We start from the raw sequence: 18,858 nt of genomic DNA on the forward strand, positions 1-18,858 counted from the left end.
CATTTCATCCAGAGCACGGGTCACATGTGGTCAACGTTTCATTGCTTTTTTCCCCCCTTTAACACTTCTATTTTGGATGAACTTATACCACAGAGTCAGATTAGCCTTTTCTTCACAAAATACATACAGAGAAAAACTGGTTTCCTAACAAACCAATGAGATAAAACAGGCTTACTTTCAAATCTGCATGCAAGACCCCCCAGAAAAGTAGAATTTATACAACTACCTAACTGATAGCATTGTTGGAGTGGTGAATGTATTACAGATATTTGCTTACCTCAGACATAAAGATATCAAATATTCTTGTTGCAATTGGTAGTGGAAAAGTTGTAAGAAAGATAGTTAAAAACCATGATGAAGCATACATAGAAGTATGGAAACTCTGAGACTGAAAGTGCACATAAAGCTCGGGTAGTTGCTCCTGGGAGAGAGGATCAGAAAGCACATATTAAACAAGAGCTAATGCCACCTCCTACAGTTTCAGTTAATGGGCGGGGGGGAGAGGGGAATCACTGACATTCAGTGAAGAATGCAAGTCCAAGAATTTGTAGAATACAAAAAAATGTTTAAGCATTTATACAGATTATGTACAATTACAATAGAAAAAAAAGATTAAAAATAATGGGTACTCAAACATGGAGGATTTATACAAAGCAACCACTGCATGACTGAGTTAAAGAAGCAGATAGCAGGCATATTACATTGGTATCTTATAGGATTTCTTTCATCTTCCTCTGAAGCACTGGCACAACCCACTGTCAGAGAGACTACATTAGCAAATGGACTAGTCTGATCTGATATAGCCATTCCTACAGCCCTAAATATTCAATTTTTTGGGGAGGGAGAAAAAGAAAAAAAAAAGAATAGTTCTCCCTCTCCTCCTTGGCTCATGCAGTAGGAGTTCCTGTGGCAGTTTTAATCTGCTTATAAGCAAATGTTTTGCCCAATATCTGAAAAAAATATTTTAGATTACAAGTATACAACAGAAGTAGGCTAATAACTAACTATGTAAGATACTACACATTTAACAGCTTTTACAGTTACCTGTATCATGTATTCAAACTGGTACATACAAAGGCCCAGCTCAGCCATACTTGGTTTAAAGAGTTCTCGAAGTCTATAATCTTGCATTAATTTGACAAACACACAAAATGCTTCCTCTTCTGGCATCTATATTAGACATAAAGGGACTATGAAAACTCAGGACACAAGCCAAGACATTCCAATTTTTTTTTACCTCACAGGACTTGTAACCACTTATGGTTTACCCAGAAGTACATTGGCTAATTTAGGATTCATGCTGGAGTTATTCAAAGTAAATGCACATCCCTGTTCTGACAGCATGAACCTAAGAGAATCTATATAGGGAACAAATATATAATAATAGGTTCATTAATTTAGTATAGAAAGATAAATATGACCCAGTGGCTGGAAGCTGAAGTAGACAATTTCACTGTTTAAAAATGTTTGCCTTATTTCCAGTCACAGAGTAATTAACTATTGAAACAATTTACCAAGGGTTACAGTGGTTTCTCCATCACCGAATATTTTTAAATCAAGACTGGAAGTTTTTCTAAAAGATCTGCTCTAGGAATTATTTTGGAGATGTTCTAGGACTAATACAGGAGGTCAGACTAGGTAATCACAATGGTCCCTTCTGGCCTTGGAATTTATAAAGCTTATTCTTATCTAGAGCACTGATTCTCTAAGTGTGAAATAAAGAGACCGCTCTGAAGTTTGGCACGTCATTAATTCAAATGACACTTTGTAGTCACTCAGCAATTAAGGCCGCTGAAGTTGAAATAAGTAAGAGCTAGGGTAACATTTAAGTAACTTTTGAAAAAAGTTTGAGAAATAAGTGTTCCCCCTCCATTGAGAAAGGTCACTGCTTATATGAGATGCTTCTTGGGAAGGACAGAAGCAAAGGAAAAAAAAAATACTAATTTGACTCTAAAATAACTTTAAATGTCCTTGACTAGCGAAGTATCAGGGAGTCCACTATGTTAAAGAAGTTATGGAAAAGGAAATATACAGAAAAAAGAATCCCATCACATGGTACTACACGGTGTTCTGCATTCTAGTAAAACGTTAGAGGTTCTACACATTTGACATAATACTCTGTTTACCTGCATAAGCAGCAGCCCAACGATAAAAGCACTTCCTTGACAGTATCCAACCTCACGATCCACTAAAGAATAAGCCTAGAAGATAAAAATCTAAGATTTTGAAAACCAACAATTAAAACACGTATTTCCACACTGGTTGCTGTTTTTCTGCTTTTGTTTCTACTTCTCTGCTTTTGTTTCAACTTTTATCCAACCCTTTCAGTAGGAAGAAGCTTAAAATGCCAAGCAAAGTGGCTTGTGCTTAAACTGAACACAATACTTGAGTGGTTAACCTCTGAAATACAGACATGGTCCTTCCTGTTGGAGCAGTCATCTGACAACTGAAGCTATTTTGGATCAGCGTCTAAAGAGCAAGCTCCCAAGGGCAGATTAAAGGTTTGAAAGATTTTCATTTTGGAATGAACACATTGCCTATATTCAAATAAGCATTTCTAAATGCAAACCGTAAAGGCTTTTAAACTTCAAGATAGCAGCAAGTCCTTAATGGTTCTCAGTATAGCAAGACTGTGAGACTCCTATGTCAGCCACAGATCTATTATATTTGTCAAGTTATGGATTGCATATGGAAACAGCCACTCAAAACTGTGCCCTTGTTCAGCCATTAGTTTTGTATCCTCAAGTGGGCTATGGAAAAGGGTTTCAAAAAGTCTCCTAAACTAAGACATTCTACTTGTGAAGTTGAAGGACCAAAGCTTCATGTTTGCCAGGTTGTTTCCTTGTTGATTGCTCTGTTCAAGGCCAGTTTACGTTAATCATTTTCCTTTAACTCCACTAGTTGAAAAAAAGATGGCTAGAAAGCAGGGCTGGCGCTTCCATTTAGGCGACCTAGGCAGTCACCTAGGGCGCTAGGATTTGGGGGTCCTTCCGCGCTCCGGGTATTGGGCAGCAATTCTGCTGCAGGTCCTTCACTCGCTCCAGGACCCGCCGCCGAAGTGTCCTGAAGACCAGGAGCCACGGAAGGACCCCCGCTCCCCAGCCACAGAATTGCCGCCAACGACCGGGAGCGCGGAAGGATCCCCGCCTAGGGCACCAAAAACCCTGGCGCTGCTCCTGCTGGAAAGATTTCCTCTCCCTAGTTTGCCTGAAATAGATCATGATATCAAGGGAGCAGCATTAATGGGATCACAGCACTTGTACCTATTTCAAAAAATAATCTGGCCTTCAGAGTACCCTTCCTTTTCCGAATTCATAATAGATTACAGAATTTCTATTTAGAGGTCAAATGATCTAGTGGTGGCATGATGCTTCAGAGGACTGAGCTCAATTCTATGTTCCCTAGGCCAGCATAGAGCAGAAGCATTTCATGTTATTTCTGTCATCCTCTTTTGAAAGGGATGCAAGCAGTCTTCAACCAGAGGAATTTGCTAATTTTAGGAATATAAAAGGGCAAACCTGGGCAATAGGCTGCACAACACTATCATCTCTTCTCTCCCAACCCATCACCCCCAATTCCCACAGCTGTCATGACAGAGCCTGGCCTACAGAGGGAGTAGCTCCTGTCTGCAGCACAGTTATTGTGGGGGCATTTCACTGAGGAGCAAATGCTATGGAGTTAAGAGGTAGACACAATTTTCATGCGTTTTCAGTTGGCTCTAATTCTAATAAGAGAAGCTAAGGTTTATTGGGTTATCGGATTTGGCAGCAGGCCAATTTTTCTGCTAAATAGGGACTTTAGCATGGGGCCTAGACAATCTTTTTTCCTAAATTAAGCCTCAAAACAGTTAAGTCAGCTAATAAATGCAAGGAAATTCTGGATAAAATATTACTCTGCAGTTAGAAGTCATCTTGTTCTTCAGCACTGTAGCAAACTCAGATCAGTCTGAATGTTTCCTTCACTTTGTGCTACAACACCTAGACTCAACAGGATTGTTTGAAGATTGAATGGCACTTCTAATTTTCAAGTTCTTGTTTGAGCCAACTGTCACAATGTGTGTGTTTTGTTTTACTGCACAAGCTATTTCCATTACGCTGTTAGTATTTAGTATTGATTTTATCTTAATCTAAGCTAATCAAGTAAATATTTTCTACTGCTGATAAGTGAAGTTATCCTATAGCTAAATATACAAATATCTGCAAGCCAACTTTGAATCTGGGCTATCAAGAGGAAAAACAATTTTTATACTATGTTACAGCCTTGAAAGTTCTATTGCCAAAGACTAGCAGTTCTTAAAGATGCAACACGGGTATGTTATTTTTAAAGCCTCCATCAGTGTTCCATTATTGTATATTCAAAAAGAACGATCATCAACTTACCTTCATAACATTAAATAAAACCTCCTGCCCAAGACTGTCTTTTTCTTTAAAAAAATCATGTTCAGGGTATGTTCTAGCAATGTCCCTTCTTATCAGTTTTTCACAAGGAGAAGTCATTTTCAAAAGCTCTGAATATTGATCCTTTATTGGCATGCTTTGAGCAGTGCATAAAAGCTGCCAAACGATTGCTCTAAAATGATGGGGTATCCCTTTTCGAACAAGCTCCTAAAGCATAAGAAAAAGGAAAGGAAACTCATTAGTGCTTCCTATAGTATAAAAATATAAATTTCTAAAACAAACTACAGTGAAATTGTATTTTAAATCTCTTTTGTGAAGGAAATTTCTCATGACTTAAGTTGGTTTACAAAGGAAAAAGTACGTTCTAAAACAATTACATAGTCCACAATATGCACTCGAGAGATGGGTGTTTAAATGGTGATGCACCTAAACTGAGCTTTGTTTTCACTTAACAGCAAAAGAAAGGAGTGTTGACCAAGAAGATGCCAGGAGTATGATTACTATGCAACTTAATAAACACTAAAAACTTTGTAAGTGTATTTTCAGAGGATAAGTAATTACATTCAGTAGACTTATCAAATCAGGGTACCTATTTTCTGAGCATCTAAGCAGTTGCACATACTTTCAAGCACCACCACCACATGACTACTATGCACCAGAAGTAAACTGACACAGTTACAGTATTTTAACGTTCCACAAAAAAATGCCTTTAAGACCAACAACACCCTTTGTTACATTTGTAACCTTTGATTCAGAAATGAGAAATCTTTGGTTGGAATAAATCCCCAATGAGTTAAAATTTGAAAAGTAATTAACAAAATGGTTACATAGTATTAGCCAATAGTGATATTTGCCAAACTTATCATTTTAGGAATGTTAGGCTTCAATGTTAATATAGTACAACAAAAGTCCTACTTCTATATTATTCAGATAAGGGTCTGCTTGGCTAGAGACAATATCCACCAGAAATTCTTGCTTTTTTTTTTAAAAAAAATTTTTTGCTTAATTTCACTGATGTCAGTGCTTCAAATATTTTTTAAAGCTATTTGAACATGAATTCAGAGACAAAGGCATACCAAGAGGGTAATATGTTCAGGTTCTATGACTTTTTTTGGTTCCATGTTATGGGACATATATAAATTCTCTCAAAAGAGAGACAGCTATTACACAATACAAGCCTCTTCTAAATAAAACTGGTGTATCAGGAACAGATTCTTGGGGCCCCTAACAACTTACTTATATATTCTGTCTCATTCCAAGGGTGCTTAAGTATTGTACTTGTATTTACAGATCTGTCAAGAAAGACCGAGTGACAAGGGGTTTGGTTGCTTGATAAAGATTTTAAGAAAAAGGTACAGCTCAGAAAGTTTAGGAATCATGCGGACAACCACCAACCACAGAGCTATTCCCTCAACAATGCAACAGTTCCTTTCCTATGCATTTTCTAGCACTTCATCTAATCATTTGTTTTGGGTAAGTTCTTGAAAAAGGATAACCTTCTTTTACTTAAGTAATCCTTTCACTAAGAAAATATCGAATCCTGAAAAGGAAAAAAAACTGGTAGCTGTCATTACTGTAAGTTTATTAAATAAGAATTATGGAGAAGTAGAAACTTCTCCATAGTTAAGGTTGAAACCAGGACTTCATTACAATGCTATTTCAAACACCCTTGCAGGTAACCCTCTATTAATTTAAGGGATAAGTCTCAGTAATTACCATTTGTCCAAGCCTTATGAAAGTTGGGCTGGTACTTTTAATTTTAAGACCTTCAATTTAGCTTCATGTTAAAGTTTTCAAAGACTGCCTCTCTATTTGTCAAAAAAAAGACAAATATATAAAATCATTCTCAGCATCGTCTCTTCTGGGAGTTTCCAAGGGCAAGGACAGGGCTTAAAAAGTAACAATTTAAAAAAACAAACAATTACACAGTTTCTTGGTGAAGTCAACAAGGAAAGGAATGTAATTAACAAAGAACCTTCACTACAGCAGGAGCTGTTCTGTAGCTCTACAGCAGTGAACTCAGCCCTTTAATCTCCTTAAGAGAACAATGCCCCTCTGGAGCTCCACTTTAGCAGTATCTTAGTAGCTCTATTGATGATCCCTTGCTGATTCAGGGAGCAGAGCTTAAACTCCCTGAGCCAGCTATGCTCCCATCAGCTCATAAAAGCCCTTTATGACATGCCCCCCTATCCCTGCTCCCATGTGATAACTGTGCCCCTAAACTCCCAAAAGCTGCCTCCAGGTATTGCTTCCCAACAATGCACCACCCTCAATCCCCTACATCCCACTCAGTGTGGCAGAGGAGAGTTAACTCTTCATCCCCACTGAATTAAGTTACCTATGTAGGTATGCTCTACAAGGGAATAAAGATTAACTCTTCCTACACACCTAAAGAAATAGTAGCGGTACCTGGGCTATATGCCAGGAAAATACTGCACTTGGTAACAGGCACAGCATCATTCTTTATGCATGCTAGGGGTACGGAAAGGTAGAACTCCTAAGGTCACCTTTCAGAATTATGTCCAGGTCCATGCTTTGAGGTGGATGAAAGTGCGAAGGATGGAACATACATCAACCTGCCTGAAAAATAATGTACCATATGTTCAGAGTTTCAAAAATTTCCCCAAGTCTACAAGCCCAAGGGCAGCCTTTGTAGCCAAATCTGAAGACATCTCTTCAGAAAACGCCATGCCCACTGGCATTAATGGGAAGCTGTTGCATACTGTTCTACACTGTATTTAATTGTAAAATTGTCAATCCACCTTATTAGCTTTAAAAGTGTAACTTACCAGTAGAGCTGGCTGAACAGCAAAAGAAAACTCATTGAAAAGATATTCCACTAATATTCGTTAAATTTGTTGACTATGTTCCCTGACATAGTATTTTGACTAGTTTTATAATTGGTGAAAATACCACAAAAACCGTTTGACAGAGTATGTGACACTCAAATATTTTCACCGAATCCTACTCAGATGCCCTACTTCCTACAGTCTCTTGCTTTTGTCTGGTCTTCCCTCCTCTTGACTTCAAATCACTTTCTTTCCATGTGCCTTTTCACAAGCTGTCTTTGCTGTGTGAGCAGAAACAGTCCATTTCTCTTTTCCTTCTTTTCTCTGACCTCAAATCTTTCTTTCACTTTCCATGTTATGTTCCTTCTTCACAGTCATCTCAAAGAAATTAGACACACACACACACACACACTCCTCTAATTTCTCTCCATCTCAGCTCCTCACTTTACACAAATACCCAACCACTTACATGGGGCTTGGAAGTTATTCAACATCTAGCAGAACTAAGCCTACCTGCCATCTTCCATATCAATTTCTGGCCAGATCCAACTGTCACAGGCCAATTCTTAGTTAATAAATTATTTTCCTCCCATCCACCCCACTCCAAGCCACTGGGAAAGGTGCTCTCCCTGAACCCTACAAAGTAAGGAGCCCCTGAGCATCAGTTATCTATTAAACAGACATTAACAGATCCCTCCTTCCCCCAAAATATTCTGACTGTAGGGAAAAAAAAAAAAAAAAAAAAAAAAAGAGAGAGAGAAACATCCTCTCTTCCTCTCCTCTTGTCCTTTGGCTGCTGCATGGACAGTATGGTAAGGCATCTCAAGCTATTGTATTCCTCCCACAGACTCCCTGTGAGTTCTCCTCCCACTGAAGAACTACAGCACATAGCTGTGCAGCAGAGATCAAACATCAGTGGAATAAAACTGACCTGATTCTTGTACAAAGCCCGTGTACAATAGTGAAACTGACAGCAGCAGCAAAACTGACAAGACACTGGTCCGTTGTCTCTGGAGGACAACACTGCATTGGTTTATGCTGGTCACAGTTTGAAGTTCTATTTGCACCTATAAGGTGCTAGAAACCTAATTTTAAGTCTGCAAAACTGCTTGCACTTGCCAGGAAAAAAAGACTCCTACTTGCCTCAGACAAGTGGGCTCTCATCTTTTTTGACAGATGTTGGGTGAGAATCTGAAGTATCTGCACAAATGATGCTCTGTCACATGCCTTACATAGTAGCACAGGCTCTGAACATGAAGTATATTCTGTCTTCAGAAATAGATTAAGGAAATGAGGAATCTTCCTAGTTTGCAAGGCATTCCAATGGCAGTTTCATTGAAATGTTCAATATTCTGGACATACTAAATATTATCTGGCATTCATAAAGACATGGGGCATACAAGTCTGCTAGCTCATAAATAGAATTGATTTTCAGAATGAAAAAGAATAAGTTAGAAGTTTTCTATTAGGGCTGTCAAGCAATTAAAAAAGTTAATCGTGATTAATCACACTGTTAAACAACAGAACACCATTTATTTAAATATTTTGGATTTTTTCTTCCATTTTCAGATGTTCATTTCAACTACAACACAGAATACAAAGCGGACAGTCATCTTTTGTATTTTATTACAAATATTTGCACTGTAAAAACAAAAGAAATAGTATTTTTCAATTCAACTTAATAAATACTGTAGTGCAACCTCTCAGATCATGAAGCTGAACTTATAAACATAAAATTATATACAAAAAAACCCTGCATTCAAAAATAAACAATGTAAACTTTAGCGCCTAAAAGCCCAATCATCTTACTTCTTGTTCAGCCAATCACCAAACAATTGTTTACATTTGCAGAAGATAATGCTGCCCACTTCTCACTTCAGGTGACACTGTAAACAAGAACTACCATTCCAGAGGACATGCGTACATGATGATTGGTTCTCCTTGATAACAATCCAAAGTAGCATGGAGCGACGCGTGTTCATTTTCATTGTCTGAATCAGATGCCATCAGCAGAAGGTTTATTTTCTTTTTAGTGGTTTGGGTTCTGTAGTTTCTGCATCGGAGTGTTGTCTTTAAGACTTATGAATGCATGCTCCACACTTCATCCCTCTCAGATTTTGGAAGAACGTCAGATTCTTAATCTTGGGTCGAGTGTTGTAGCTATCTTTAGAAATCTCACATTGGTATCTTCTTTCATTTTGTCAAATTGCAGTGAAAGTATTCTTAAAATGAAGAACATGTATTAGTTCATCATCCGAGACTGCTTAACGTGAAATTATGGAGAAGCAGGTAACAGAGGAGGAAACATACAATTCTTCCCAAGGAGTTCAGCCAAATTTAATTAATGCACTTTTTTTTTTTTAAACTAGCATCATCAGCATGGAAGCATGTCCTCTGGAAGATGGCTGAAAACAAAGAGGCATATGAATCTTTAGCGCATCTGGCACGTAATATATCTTGCAATCTCCATTGGTTACAACAATGCCATGCGAACGCCTGTTCCACTTTCATGTGATGTAATTAAGAAGTGGGCAGCATTATCTTCCATAAATGTAAACAAACTTGTTTCTCTTCACAATTGGCTGAACAAGAAATAGGACTGAGTGGACTTGTAAGCTCTAAAGTTTTACACAGTTTTGGTTTTGAGTGTAGTTATGTAACAAAAAACTATATTTGTAAGTTTCACTTTCATGATAAAGAGATTGCACTATAGTACTTGTATGAGGTGAATTGAAAAATACTATTTCTTTTTTTTCTCATTTTACAGTGCAAATATTTGTAATCAAAATATAAAGTGAGCACTGTATACTTTGTATTCTGTGTTGTAACTGAAATAGATATATTTGAAAATGTAGAAAAACATCCAAAAATATTTAATAAGTTTCAATTGGTATTCTATTGTTTAACAATGCGATTAACCTTTTTAAATTAAATCGCCTGAGTTAACTGCAATTAAATTGATAGCCCTAGTTTCTATCACTTATTTTCCAAAAAACATGGAAGACCAATTGGAGAATAAACCAAATAGCACCAGTTGCATTGCACTATAAAAAAGTGTCCTACAATACTGACTAATACCTTAATTTGCTTTTCTTTCTTTTTGTGTACATCTTCCCATTCATTTACAATTCTTCCCCACAGAATCCAGGAGTCTTCTTCGAGATGGCTGAGGTTGCTAGAAGCTGATGAACTAGATACAAGGGAGGAGCCACTGTTTCTTCTTGACCCATTTACTGAACGCAAGGATTTGCTGTCTGTCTCCAACAGTCTGCAACATACAAAGCTAGTTACAGTACTAACCACATTAGATTAAACAATTCGATTATCAACAATGATGCAAAGTAGATAACTCTTCCACCCTCTTCATAGAATGTATCCAACAAATCCATTCATTCATATTGTTTTACTTAATGTGTTTTTGTAATAAAAATTGTAAATGAAATGACAACTACTCCAAGCCTGTGAGCGTTGTAGTTAAGCCAACAGGAGAGCTCTCTCCTGTTGGCTTACAGTGCCTACATTAGGGAGCTTACACCAGCGCACCTGCACTAACGCAGCCGCACTGCTGTAAACTCTAGTGTAGCTGTACCCTTATTCCTCTGTGCCCCTCCAGACAGAGAGACTAAATATTGAGCCTGGATTCATCACCTGCTTCCTGTTGGCTACTGATTTTGTGAAAAGCTCAGGGGCAGCAGGCACTGGGCTTTAAGATCTACCTATCTTCAAGTAACAACGAGCCATGTAATAAAAATATATCCATTTACTTCAGTCTAGGTACCAGGTAGGAAGCAAAACATCAGACTACACTTTGAAGTCTAGGAGACGGTGTAGGATGTTCCCTATTCACTTAGCACTGGGGCTGTATTTATAGGAAAGGGAGGCTGCTATGAAAGCTAAGCCAGGAGTCAAGTAAATTCTGATGTCCCTGTGCTAAAAAGTAGCATCCAACCACCATATTAGTGAGGTTGAGTCGTTAATTTTTTTCAGGAAATTATAAACTTCTGCACAGTATTGACCATGTATGTGCATAAATCTCAGTGCACCTACACATTCAGGTTCTCAGATAGAACAAACATTTAATTCAGATATTTACATGGTCTTTCCCCTTCTCTGCTCCTGCCCATTAGCATTTCTATAAAATCCTAAGTACTAGGTAAACAAAGCATGTATCAGAATGTGATTTAATCTGTAAAAAGCAACATCTTACAAGTGTGATCTTTGCAGTTTTATTATTTTCAGCTTTTGAACAAAAGGCTTAAAGTAGTAGTATGTGCCTTTAACCTCAATGGTCCCAGAAGTTTAAATCTGAATTTAGCCCCAATTAATGGAAACAAAAAAAGTCTCATTTTCACAAGAAAAAATGAACTCAAAGCTGAGATGAACAGAATCATTAGCCAGTTGTATTGTGTACACACGAAAATGCATTTCGAAACTTCTACAAGCCTAACCTACCACATACCACTACCAACTTAAAAACTAGAACTGCTTTTCTCAACATGCACCATGTTAAACCCGATCAGACTCCAAATACCATCAGAGAGAAGAGTTGTATGTACTTTTAAAGTACAGAACAAACATTTTAAGATTGCAAAACCTAAGGTTTTGACAATCCAGGCTTTCTTCCTCAGTTTATGAAATTCTACTAAATTTCTATTATCATTTGAACCTTACCTTACTGAATCCATTGCTCTCAGATTCGTAACATGTAGTTTCTTTATATTGTAAGTAGTAACTAAGCACAGAACACAAACCGCTTAGATTCAGGTAAAACCCTATCAATGATTTACTATCCACAAACAGATCCTTTGGACTGCACCATTCCAATACACTTCTTAGGAGGCCTTCAATAAAAAGTAGATAGTTTTACTAACTTAAGAGGTTAAAACCATATAATTTGGTTGCAGGAAGTTTAAGTTTCCTTGTGTCACTTCTCCTTTGGGTTCTTTCACTGTAGCCTGAACTGTTTAATTCACCTATATCCCAGTCTTCATGCGTAGGCCAATTTTTCTCCCACACAGACAAGGAAACCTGAATTTAAAGATATCACCAGCGGCAATTTGTCTGGCAAGCAGAAACAAGTATGGCTTCTTGGGTTCAGAGTTCAATTCTTTACTTCCAAAGAGCTATTCTAGTTTTAAAAAAAAAAAAGTAGCAGATTCAAAAAGTTGTGTGACAGTACACAGCAGCTTCCGAGATAGGTGCATCAACTCTCTCCTTGAAAAAGTGTTATCTTGGTGTGAAAAAGCAGGCTTGGTGTGAACTGTTTGAAGGAAGATAAGCAAGGAGACTCCTTATCGCCTATTGAGTGTGTCAACCAATAATGGAGTTCTAGTGAAATGTATATAAGCTTCACTACAGCTAAAATAAAAATGGCCTGTTTTCAAGAGACAAGGAGAAATACTCCAATCCAACCCATAAAAACAAGACGTGAGGGAGATAAGATTATTCCATTCATGAAAAGTTTTGAAAGCTGTCTGAAACTGTTTGCTAAAATTAATTGATTTAGACTTTAAATTCCCATGTCTTTAAACCAAGTGCTGTTTTATGGCATTAAATAAAGAGCATGTTCTTAAAATGTCAACTTTACTGTAACAGAGGGTCTGGACCTCTGAGCACAATTCACAGTTCATGAGATAAACTGCTTAGAGAAAGGTTTACCAAAAGGCCTGACTAAAACCAGATAATTGGACAACTAGAGGTCAGAGGTGCTACTGATCACCATTTAAAAGTTTTTGTATCCTGGCTCACTGGGGGCTTTTCTGGACAAGCCCCCAGTGAGCAGAGAAGGATAAAACTAGACTGTTTAGGAGTCACAAGTCTGCATCCTTTCATAAGGTTTAAAAGCCAGCATTAGTATATCACAAACCAAAGAACAGGTTAGGTGAAAGCATCAAGACTTGAGACTCCCTCTTTAAACTGTATCTCAGAATCTCATGGGCTCCAGCATCAGTTATCAGTACAATTCTAGAAAAAATGTTTAATGATTTCTATAAAGCTAGAAAAGATAAATGTTTTAGAGGTTCTGAAAAAGCAGATCCTTTTTTAAATCTCAGATTAAGAATATTTAAAATGCACAATCTTTTCCTTGCAGCTAGTAGTTTTAAATTGAGTCAAATATTGGTCCAGGAAAAACAAATCACTTTTAATGGGTTCTCTGTTATAATTTTAATAAGTCTATTTTAGTTCTCATTTTACAATTTCAAGAGCAAAATATGAAAGCCATGTTTCCCCCACTCACCTGTTCTGTTCCTCTAGTTTAGCCAATAATTCTAAATCATCTGGACTCAACCGTGTTGGTGAGGATGGTGATAGCGCTGGAGTAGAAAGACTGGTAGAGGAGGATGTAGTGTGTAATGAGGCAGATGGACTTGCCACCTGACTGGCCATTTGACTGACAGTATGCGATACAGTGTTCTTCACCCATGAGAGAGTAGAACTCAGCTTTCCTGCAACCTTGTCTGTCGCCACCTGCAAATTACAAAAGAAAAAGGGATAGTAGAGGTTATTTTTGTAGACTTTGATCAGCAGGCCCACTCAAACCAGTGGAAAAGATATTTAGTGGGATAGCTATATTCTACAAATAAACTGAAGTGTTTGTCATGTATTTTGCACCTTCTAAAGAGTATGACTTAAGGTAATCCTGTTTCCCAGAAATCCCAAAGTTGTTGGAAGCAGCCCAAGAGAAAGGTATGGGCTCATGTTAAGATGCTATGTGAGAACAAATATATAAAGTATGCGGCAGCAGATTCACCAAAAGGATATCAAGGAAACTACCCAAAGATACCCACAGGGTTAGTCTTTTCTGTGTAGTGCCTCTGGTTCCAGAACCACCTTGTACCTCTGACACAAGTAGTGAGATCCTCTCAAAATCTCTTGATAAAAATAGTAGTGCAGAAATCAAGTAAAGCAGGTAAAATGCCTCTGCTCTCAGTACCCTCTCTAATCTCAAAGAGGGACTGGCTGGAAGTTTGGCTAAAAGTCAACAAGAACTACAGCTAAAAATCAAAGATAAAATGATCCTGAGATCTCTAACAGTGGGGAATGAAATAGTCATTTTGAAATGAATCTAGATTCTAGAATACAACACAAGTCTACTCCCACAAGTGGGTTAGGGAAGGACTACTTGGGAAAACCCTGAGCTAGACTTCTCAGAAAAAAGCAAAAGAAATTGATCAAAAAAAAAAAAATCAGAGGCCTAGTCCAAGAACTTCCTTGAAGCTCTACCACTGAAGGAATGTAAGAGGCTTATGCTATTTTCTGAAGTGAACCACTTCCTCAGCCACAGAATATCTAGACTACTGGCAAGCCTAACTTTTATCCAAGTTGTCCACCAGAAGAAAACTTGGGCCACATCTGAAAATGCAGAACAAAGATGGCTGACAAGTCAAGGTTTAGTCAAGAACAGACTGAAGAAGAAATTTTCTTTCAAGTCACACTGCCAAAAACTACCTATTTTTGACATATGTAGAATTCCTTACATTGACAGGCTGGCATGAACAAATCATGTGAAATACAGCTTACCCAATAATACCAGCTTATAGCAAACATATCAAACAATTAGAACCACAAGGAAAGTGTTCCATCCCACTCCTTGAGATCTTTCATTCAAATGTAATTTAAACAGACAACTTCCATTTCTTCTGTTGGATGACAAAAAGCCACGTTTTAAGGCAGGCTTCAGATTTTCAGGTTTAGCAGTAGCTGACAGGCAGCCCTTCCTTAGAGGCTGGGAAGGCTGGACTGGAAAACTGTACAATTGTCATAAATCATGCTTCTTTTGCTAAGTATCACATTTTGAATCGATATACATTGAGTTGTGCAGTGGGGAAGTTTTACAATTTGAAAAAAGCCTGATCGAAAGCAAAGATTGCTTCCAAAGTGAATTAAGCTAAACCAAATTAAGGCTACTTTAATTCTAAATGACAGCATCCACACAGGGATTTAATGCAGTTTAACTAATCCACTTTGAATTCACACCTTTAGTTAATTCTGATAAATTTTCTTGAGTGTCTCCCTGTAGACAAGCCCTCTTGCCTACAGAGGCAATGTAATTCTGTGCATTTGTGTGCTCAAAGCCACATCCTTTGCAATAGCATGACTGGGGTTTAATAAAATAAAGTTAAGTAACCTTGTGTTTGTTCTACCATCTTTCCCCCTCTTCCCTGTAATGGATCATTGGGTCTTTGCCCACATGGTTGTCAGTGTTTCCTCTTTTCCTTCTCTTCCCTACTTCCTTATATTACTCACGTACACTGTGTTCCCTGACTCCCAAGAGATCTCATTTGCACCACACTTCCGTTTGCTACCTTTTCCTATCAGTCTTTCCTTTGTTCCCTGAACCACTTCAATACTGGACTAGACATCCAGAAGCCACAGGACTAAACCTCTTAAGTAAAGAGTGATCCAGAAGACTGGGTCCTCCAATAATTAGGAGCAACATCTGGTGAAAAATAAACCTCTGCTCCAGTTATGGGAAAGGTGAGAGGTAAAAGTTCTTACAAGGGAATCCCCATCTCCCCCACCTCCCAATGTAGAGCCTTTTAGCAGCTCTGCTACACAACACCATACCCAAGGTCTTTTGAGTCCTAGGCTCACTTTTGCTGCAGCCTGGGAAAAAAGCTGAGTGAAATTGACTTGGTGGTTAGTTTCAATGATTACTGCCCATAAGATTCTAGCAGCACCTGGGAAAACTGACAAGACTGGTGAATTCTCCCTTTGCTGCAGCTTGGTAAAGCTGAGCAGAAGAGGCACTAGCAGCTCCGGCTCTGGAAGGCAACACTGCATTGGCTACACTTATAAATGAGCCATAAGGGATATAAATGTATTTAATGAAAACTTCTACTATGCAGATGCTGATGGAACTTGACTGGGAAAGATTTTGCTTGCCCTTTTTAGGTATAAAGACTGGTTAGAACTGAGGACTTGGTAAGGGAAGCCCAACATAACACCTATGCTTGAAGCATGGAGATATCCTTTACCAGAGAAGCATCCACCTCCATCAAAAGATGATTAGAAGAAAGTCCTTCAGTCTCATCTTTGGATACTGAGGTAAGCAGGGAGACAGACCAGTACCACAGTCACATGGACTAGTAAGTTCACCAGGTGTTTTTGGATGCAACACTCTTCCTTCCCGCTGATGCTGTGGCCTCCAAATCCAGGTCATTTCAGGAGACAATGAGAGTAATAAAGATTCAGTAGGGATGTTACTGTCTCATTGCAGTGACTGAGCTGCAAGAGTATGCAAGCTATCAAGGCTCCAGTGTGTCAAACGCTTGTCTCGGCTGGTAACTGTTGCCTATAAATTTATGTTACAACTATTCCAAGTTGGTAGAGCTCCATGTCAGAACTTTAAAATTTAATGTTATTTTTCTACATTTATCTCCCACTTGTAACACTCAAGATTTTTAAAATTATTTGTCAGAAGTTTGACCCTATAATTCTGTAACTTACTTTTTGATAACAAAGGGAAGGATCAACTTATAGTTAAGAACAGGAAAAAGTATGGAATAGGTTCTATACTTGAAGTGTGACCATGGGCAAGTTATTTAATCTTGGAGTTTCAATTTCCCCATTTTTACTGGTATGCATTACATTAGATATGTACTTTGATATGTAATATCAAATTGGAGGCTTTTTACAACTGCAAAGTATATTTGCAGTTATGTAACATAAACATAAACAAGCTAAGCATCTGAATTTTCACATAGCAGAACACACATACAGCCCGTTTTACAGTGTTTCTCAAATGTGGCCACCAGGGGCTTTTCTTGCAGCCACAGCCTCCCTGCCCTATTCTGGAAAGACAAATGCTAGAGGTGCAGGCAGCTGGTGAATCCTCCACTTTTCTGGGAGCAGGGCGGGCAGGCTTCGGCCACTGGACTTCGGGCTCCATCCATGCGGTAGCAGGCTCTTGTCCCAGGCTCACCACCCACGCCATCATCCCTGGCCCTGCGACCGCCCTGCCCACCTCTCCATCCAGGACTTAATTTGTCCAAGGGCTTGCTGGGGCTGAGTAAGGCTACTGTGAAAAGTGATATTAAACATACAAATAGCACTTTTCACAGCAGCAGACTTACCATCTAGCAAGTTTTACAAAAAAAGTAATCAAAAAAGCAGAAGAAAACAACAAAAGACAAGAACACGCAAAGCACTTAGTGTTTCTATTCCGTTTAGGTCCAGTAAAAAAAATAGAGATTACTGTACATTATTTTATTAATGAGTCTGAAAAAACCCTACATAAATAAATTACAATGATTTGGACATGTATATATGCATATTTGTTTTTCCTAAAGTTAATTAAGTGTTCTAGGAAAAATTGTCAGTGCAGCCACCAGCAAGGAGTTGGTGGCCACACTGAGGACCCACCAAAAAAAATTGTTGAGAACCCTAAAACACCAGTATAATTATCTTCATATTTAGAGTAATTTTAAACATTTATGCAAGTTTAGTATCTATAAACTTACTTCAAACCAATTTATTTAAATCAGAAAAGTCCATTATAGCCATGAAAAGAAATTTAGTTTCAAAAAGGAGTATAGTAACACTATGGAGTCCAGCCACAAAACCAAAGCTGGACACATTTCGGAGTGGCTCTAGGCGCTCAAAAAAGTTTCCCTATAGAAAAAAGGTGATTCAAGCTTTAATATTGCAGTCCTAGTTAAGACAATGTTAGATCATTACAAATTTCTAAGGTTAACATAGAGCCAAAACATCTTATGCTGTTCTTGTTATTTTAAGCCGTGTTACCTAATGAGAAAATTGTGCTAACAAGTTATTTCAATAAACATCCTTAAATATCATTGAAGACTCTACTTTTCCTTAATCAGGAAAAGCAAACGGAATTAGTTAGGAACACCACCATAATTCTTTGATCAACCCAATGCTCCCTGTTAAAAATTTGAGTGCATTCAAGTTTATTGGGATTTCAGTTAACTTAGTTCTAAAAGCCAAGGAGTTTAGTTTAAAAATATGTTTGAATTGTCTATATTGTTCCAGGCAATGGTTCCCATTAGTGGTTCACACAGCACTTGTTAGTCAGTCATACCGTGATGATGTATCATTAACAGCTGCAAATACAATAGTCCATATAAGTGATTCCTCTAATGATCACAGCAGTGTGAAGTGGTCATGAATGAAAGGGTAGATGACCCATGAGATGTGGTCCACATAACAAACAAGTTTGGGAACCCCCAGTTTCAGGAATTGGTAATTCCATATGGAGCCATTCCGTACTGAAGTTCCTCAAATCCAGCCCCACTCAAGTCAGTTGTTACTATCAGACTACAGTAAAGTAGCCCACATGGAATAAACCAGCACTCTCAGTCCAGTCTGAACCATCCACATTAAAAAAGTTGCAGCCATAACTGACACAAATTAGCACCTTAGCCTCAAGAAAGGTCAAAATTGCAAGGTAGAGTGTCTGAGCCAACCTACTCCCCCCCAGAGGTGCATCAAGGAGTTAATAGAGGAGGTATCTGAGCCTCTAGCTATTATCTTTGGAAAGTCATGGGAGAGATTCCAGAAGACTGGAAAAGGGCAAATATAGTGCCCATCTATAAAAAGGGAAATAAAAACAACCCAGGAAACTACAGACCAGTTAGTTTAACTTCTGTGCCAGGGAAGATAATGGAGCAAGTAATTAAAGAAATCATCTGCAAACACTTGGAAGGTGG

General features: G+C 38.2%; 1 protein-coding gene across 6 annotated transcripts in view; it reads right to left on the reverse strand.

Annotated features, from left to right (window-relative positions):
• EVI5 (ecotropic viral integration site 5) overlaps positions 1-18,858 on the reverse strand; it is a 138,877-nt gene that overhangs the window by 101,920 nt on the left and 18,099 nt on the right. For all 6 annotated transcript variants that reach the window (XM_075067792.1, XM_075067794.1, XM_032773011.2 and 3 more), the window contains exons 2-7: positions 13,425-13,654; positions 10,265-10,454; positions 4,380-4,604; positions 2,127-2,201; positions 1,045-1,170; positions 278-421 (exon numbers count right to left, since the gene is read on the reverse strand). In XM_075067792.1, coding sequence (XP_074923893.1) covers positions 278-421; positions 1,045-1,170; positions 2,127-2,201; positions 4,380-4,604; positions 10,265-10,454; positions 13,425-13,573 — 909 coding nt within the window. In that variant the 5' untranslated portion in view covers positions 13,574-13,654. The remainder of the gene's footprint in view (positions 1-277; positions 422-1,044; positions 1,171-2,126; positions 2,202-4,379; positions 4,605-10,264; positions 10,455-13,424; positions 13,655-18,858) is intronic.

This window comes from Chelonoidis abingdonii, chromosome 7, assembly GCF_003597395.2.
Source record: "Chelonoidis abingdonii isolate Lonesome George chromosome 7, CheloAbing_2.0, whole genome shotgun sequence".
In the NCBI taxonomy this organism is placed as follows: domain Eukaryota; kingdom Metazoa; phylum Chordata; order Testudines; family Testudinidae; genus Chelonoidis; species Chelonoidis abingdonii.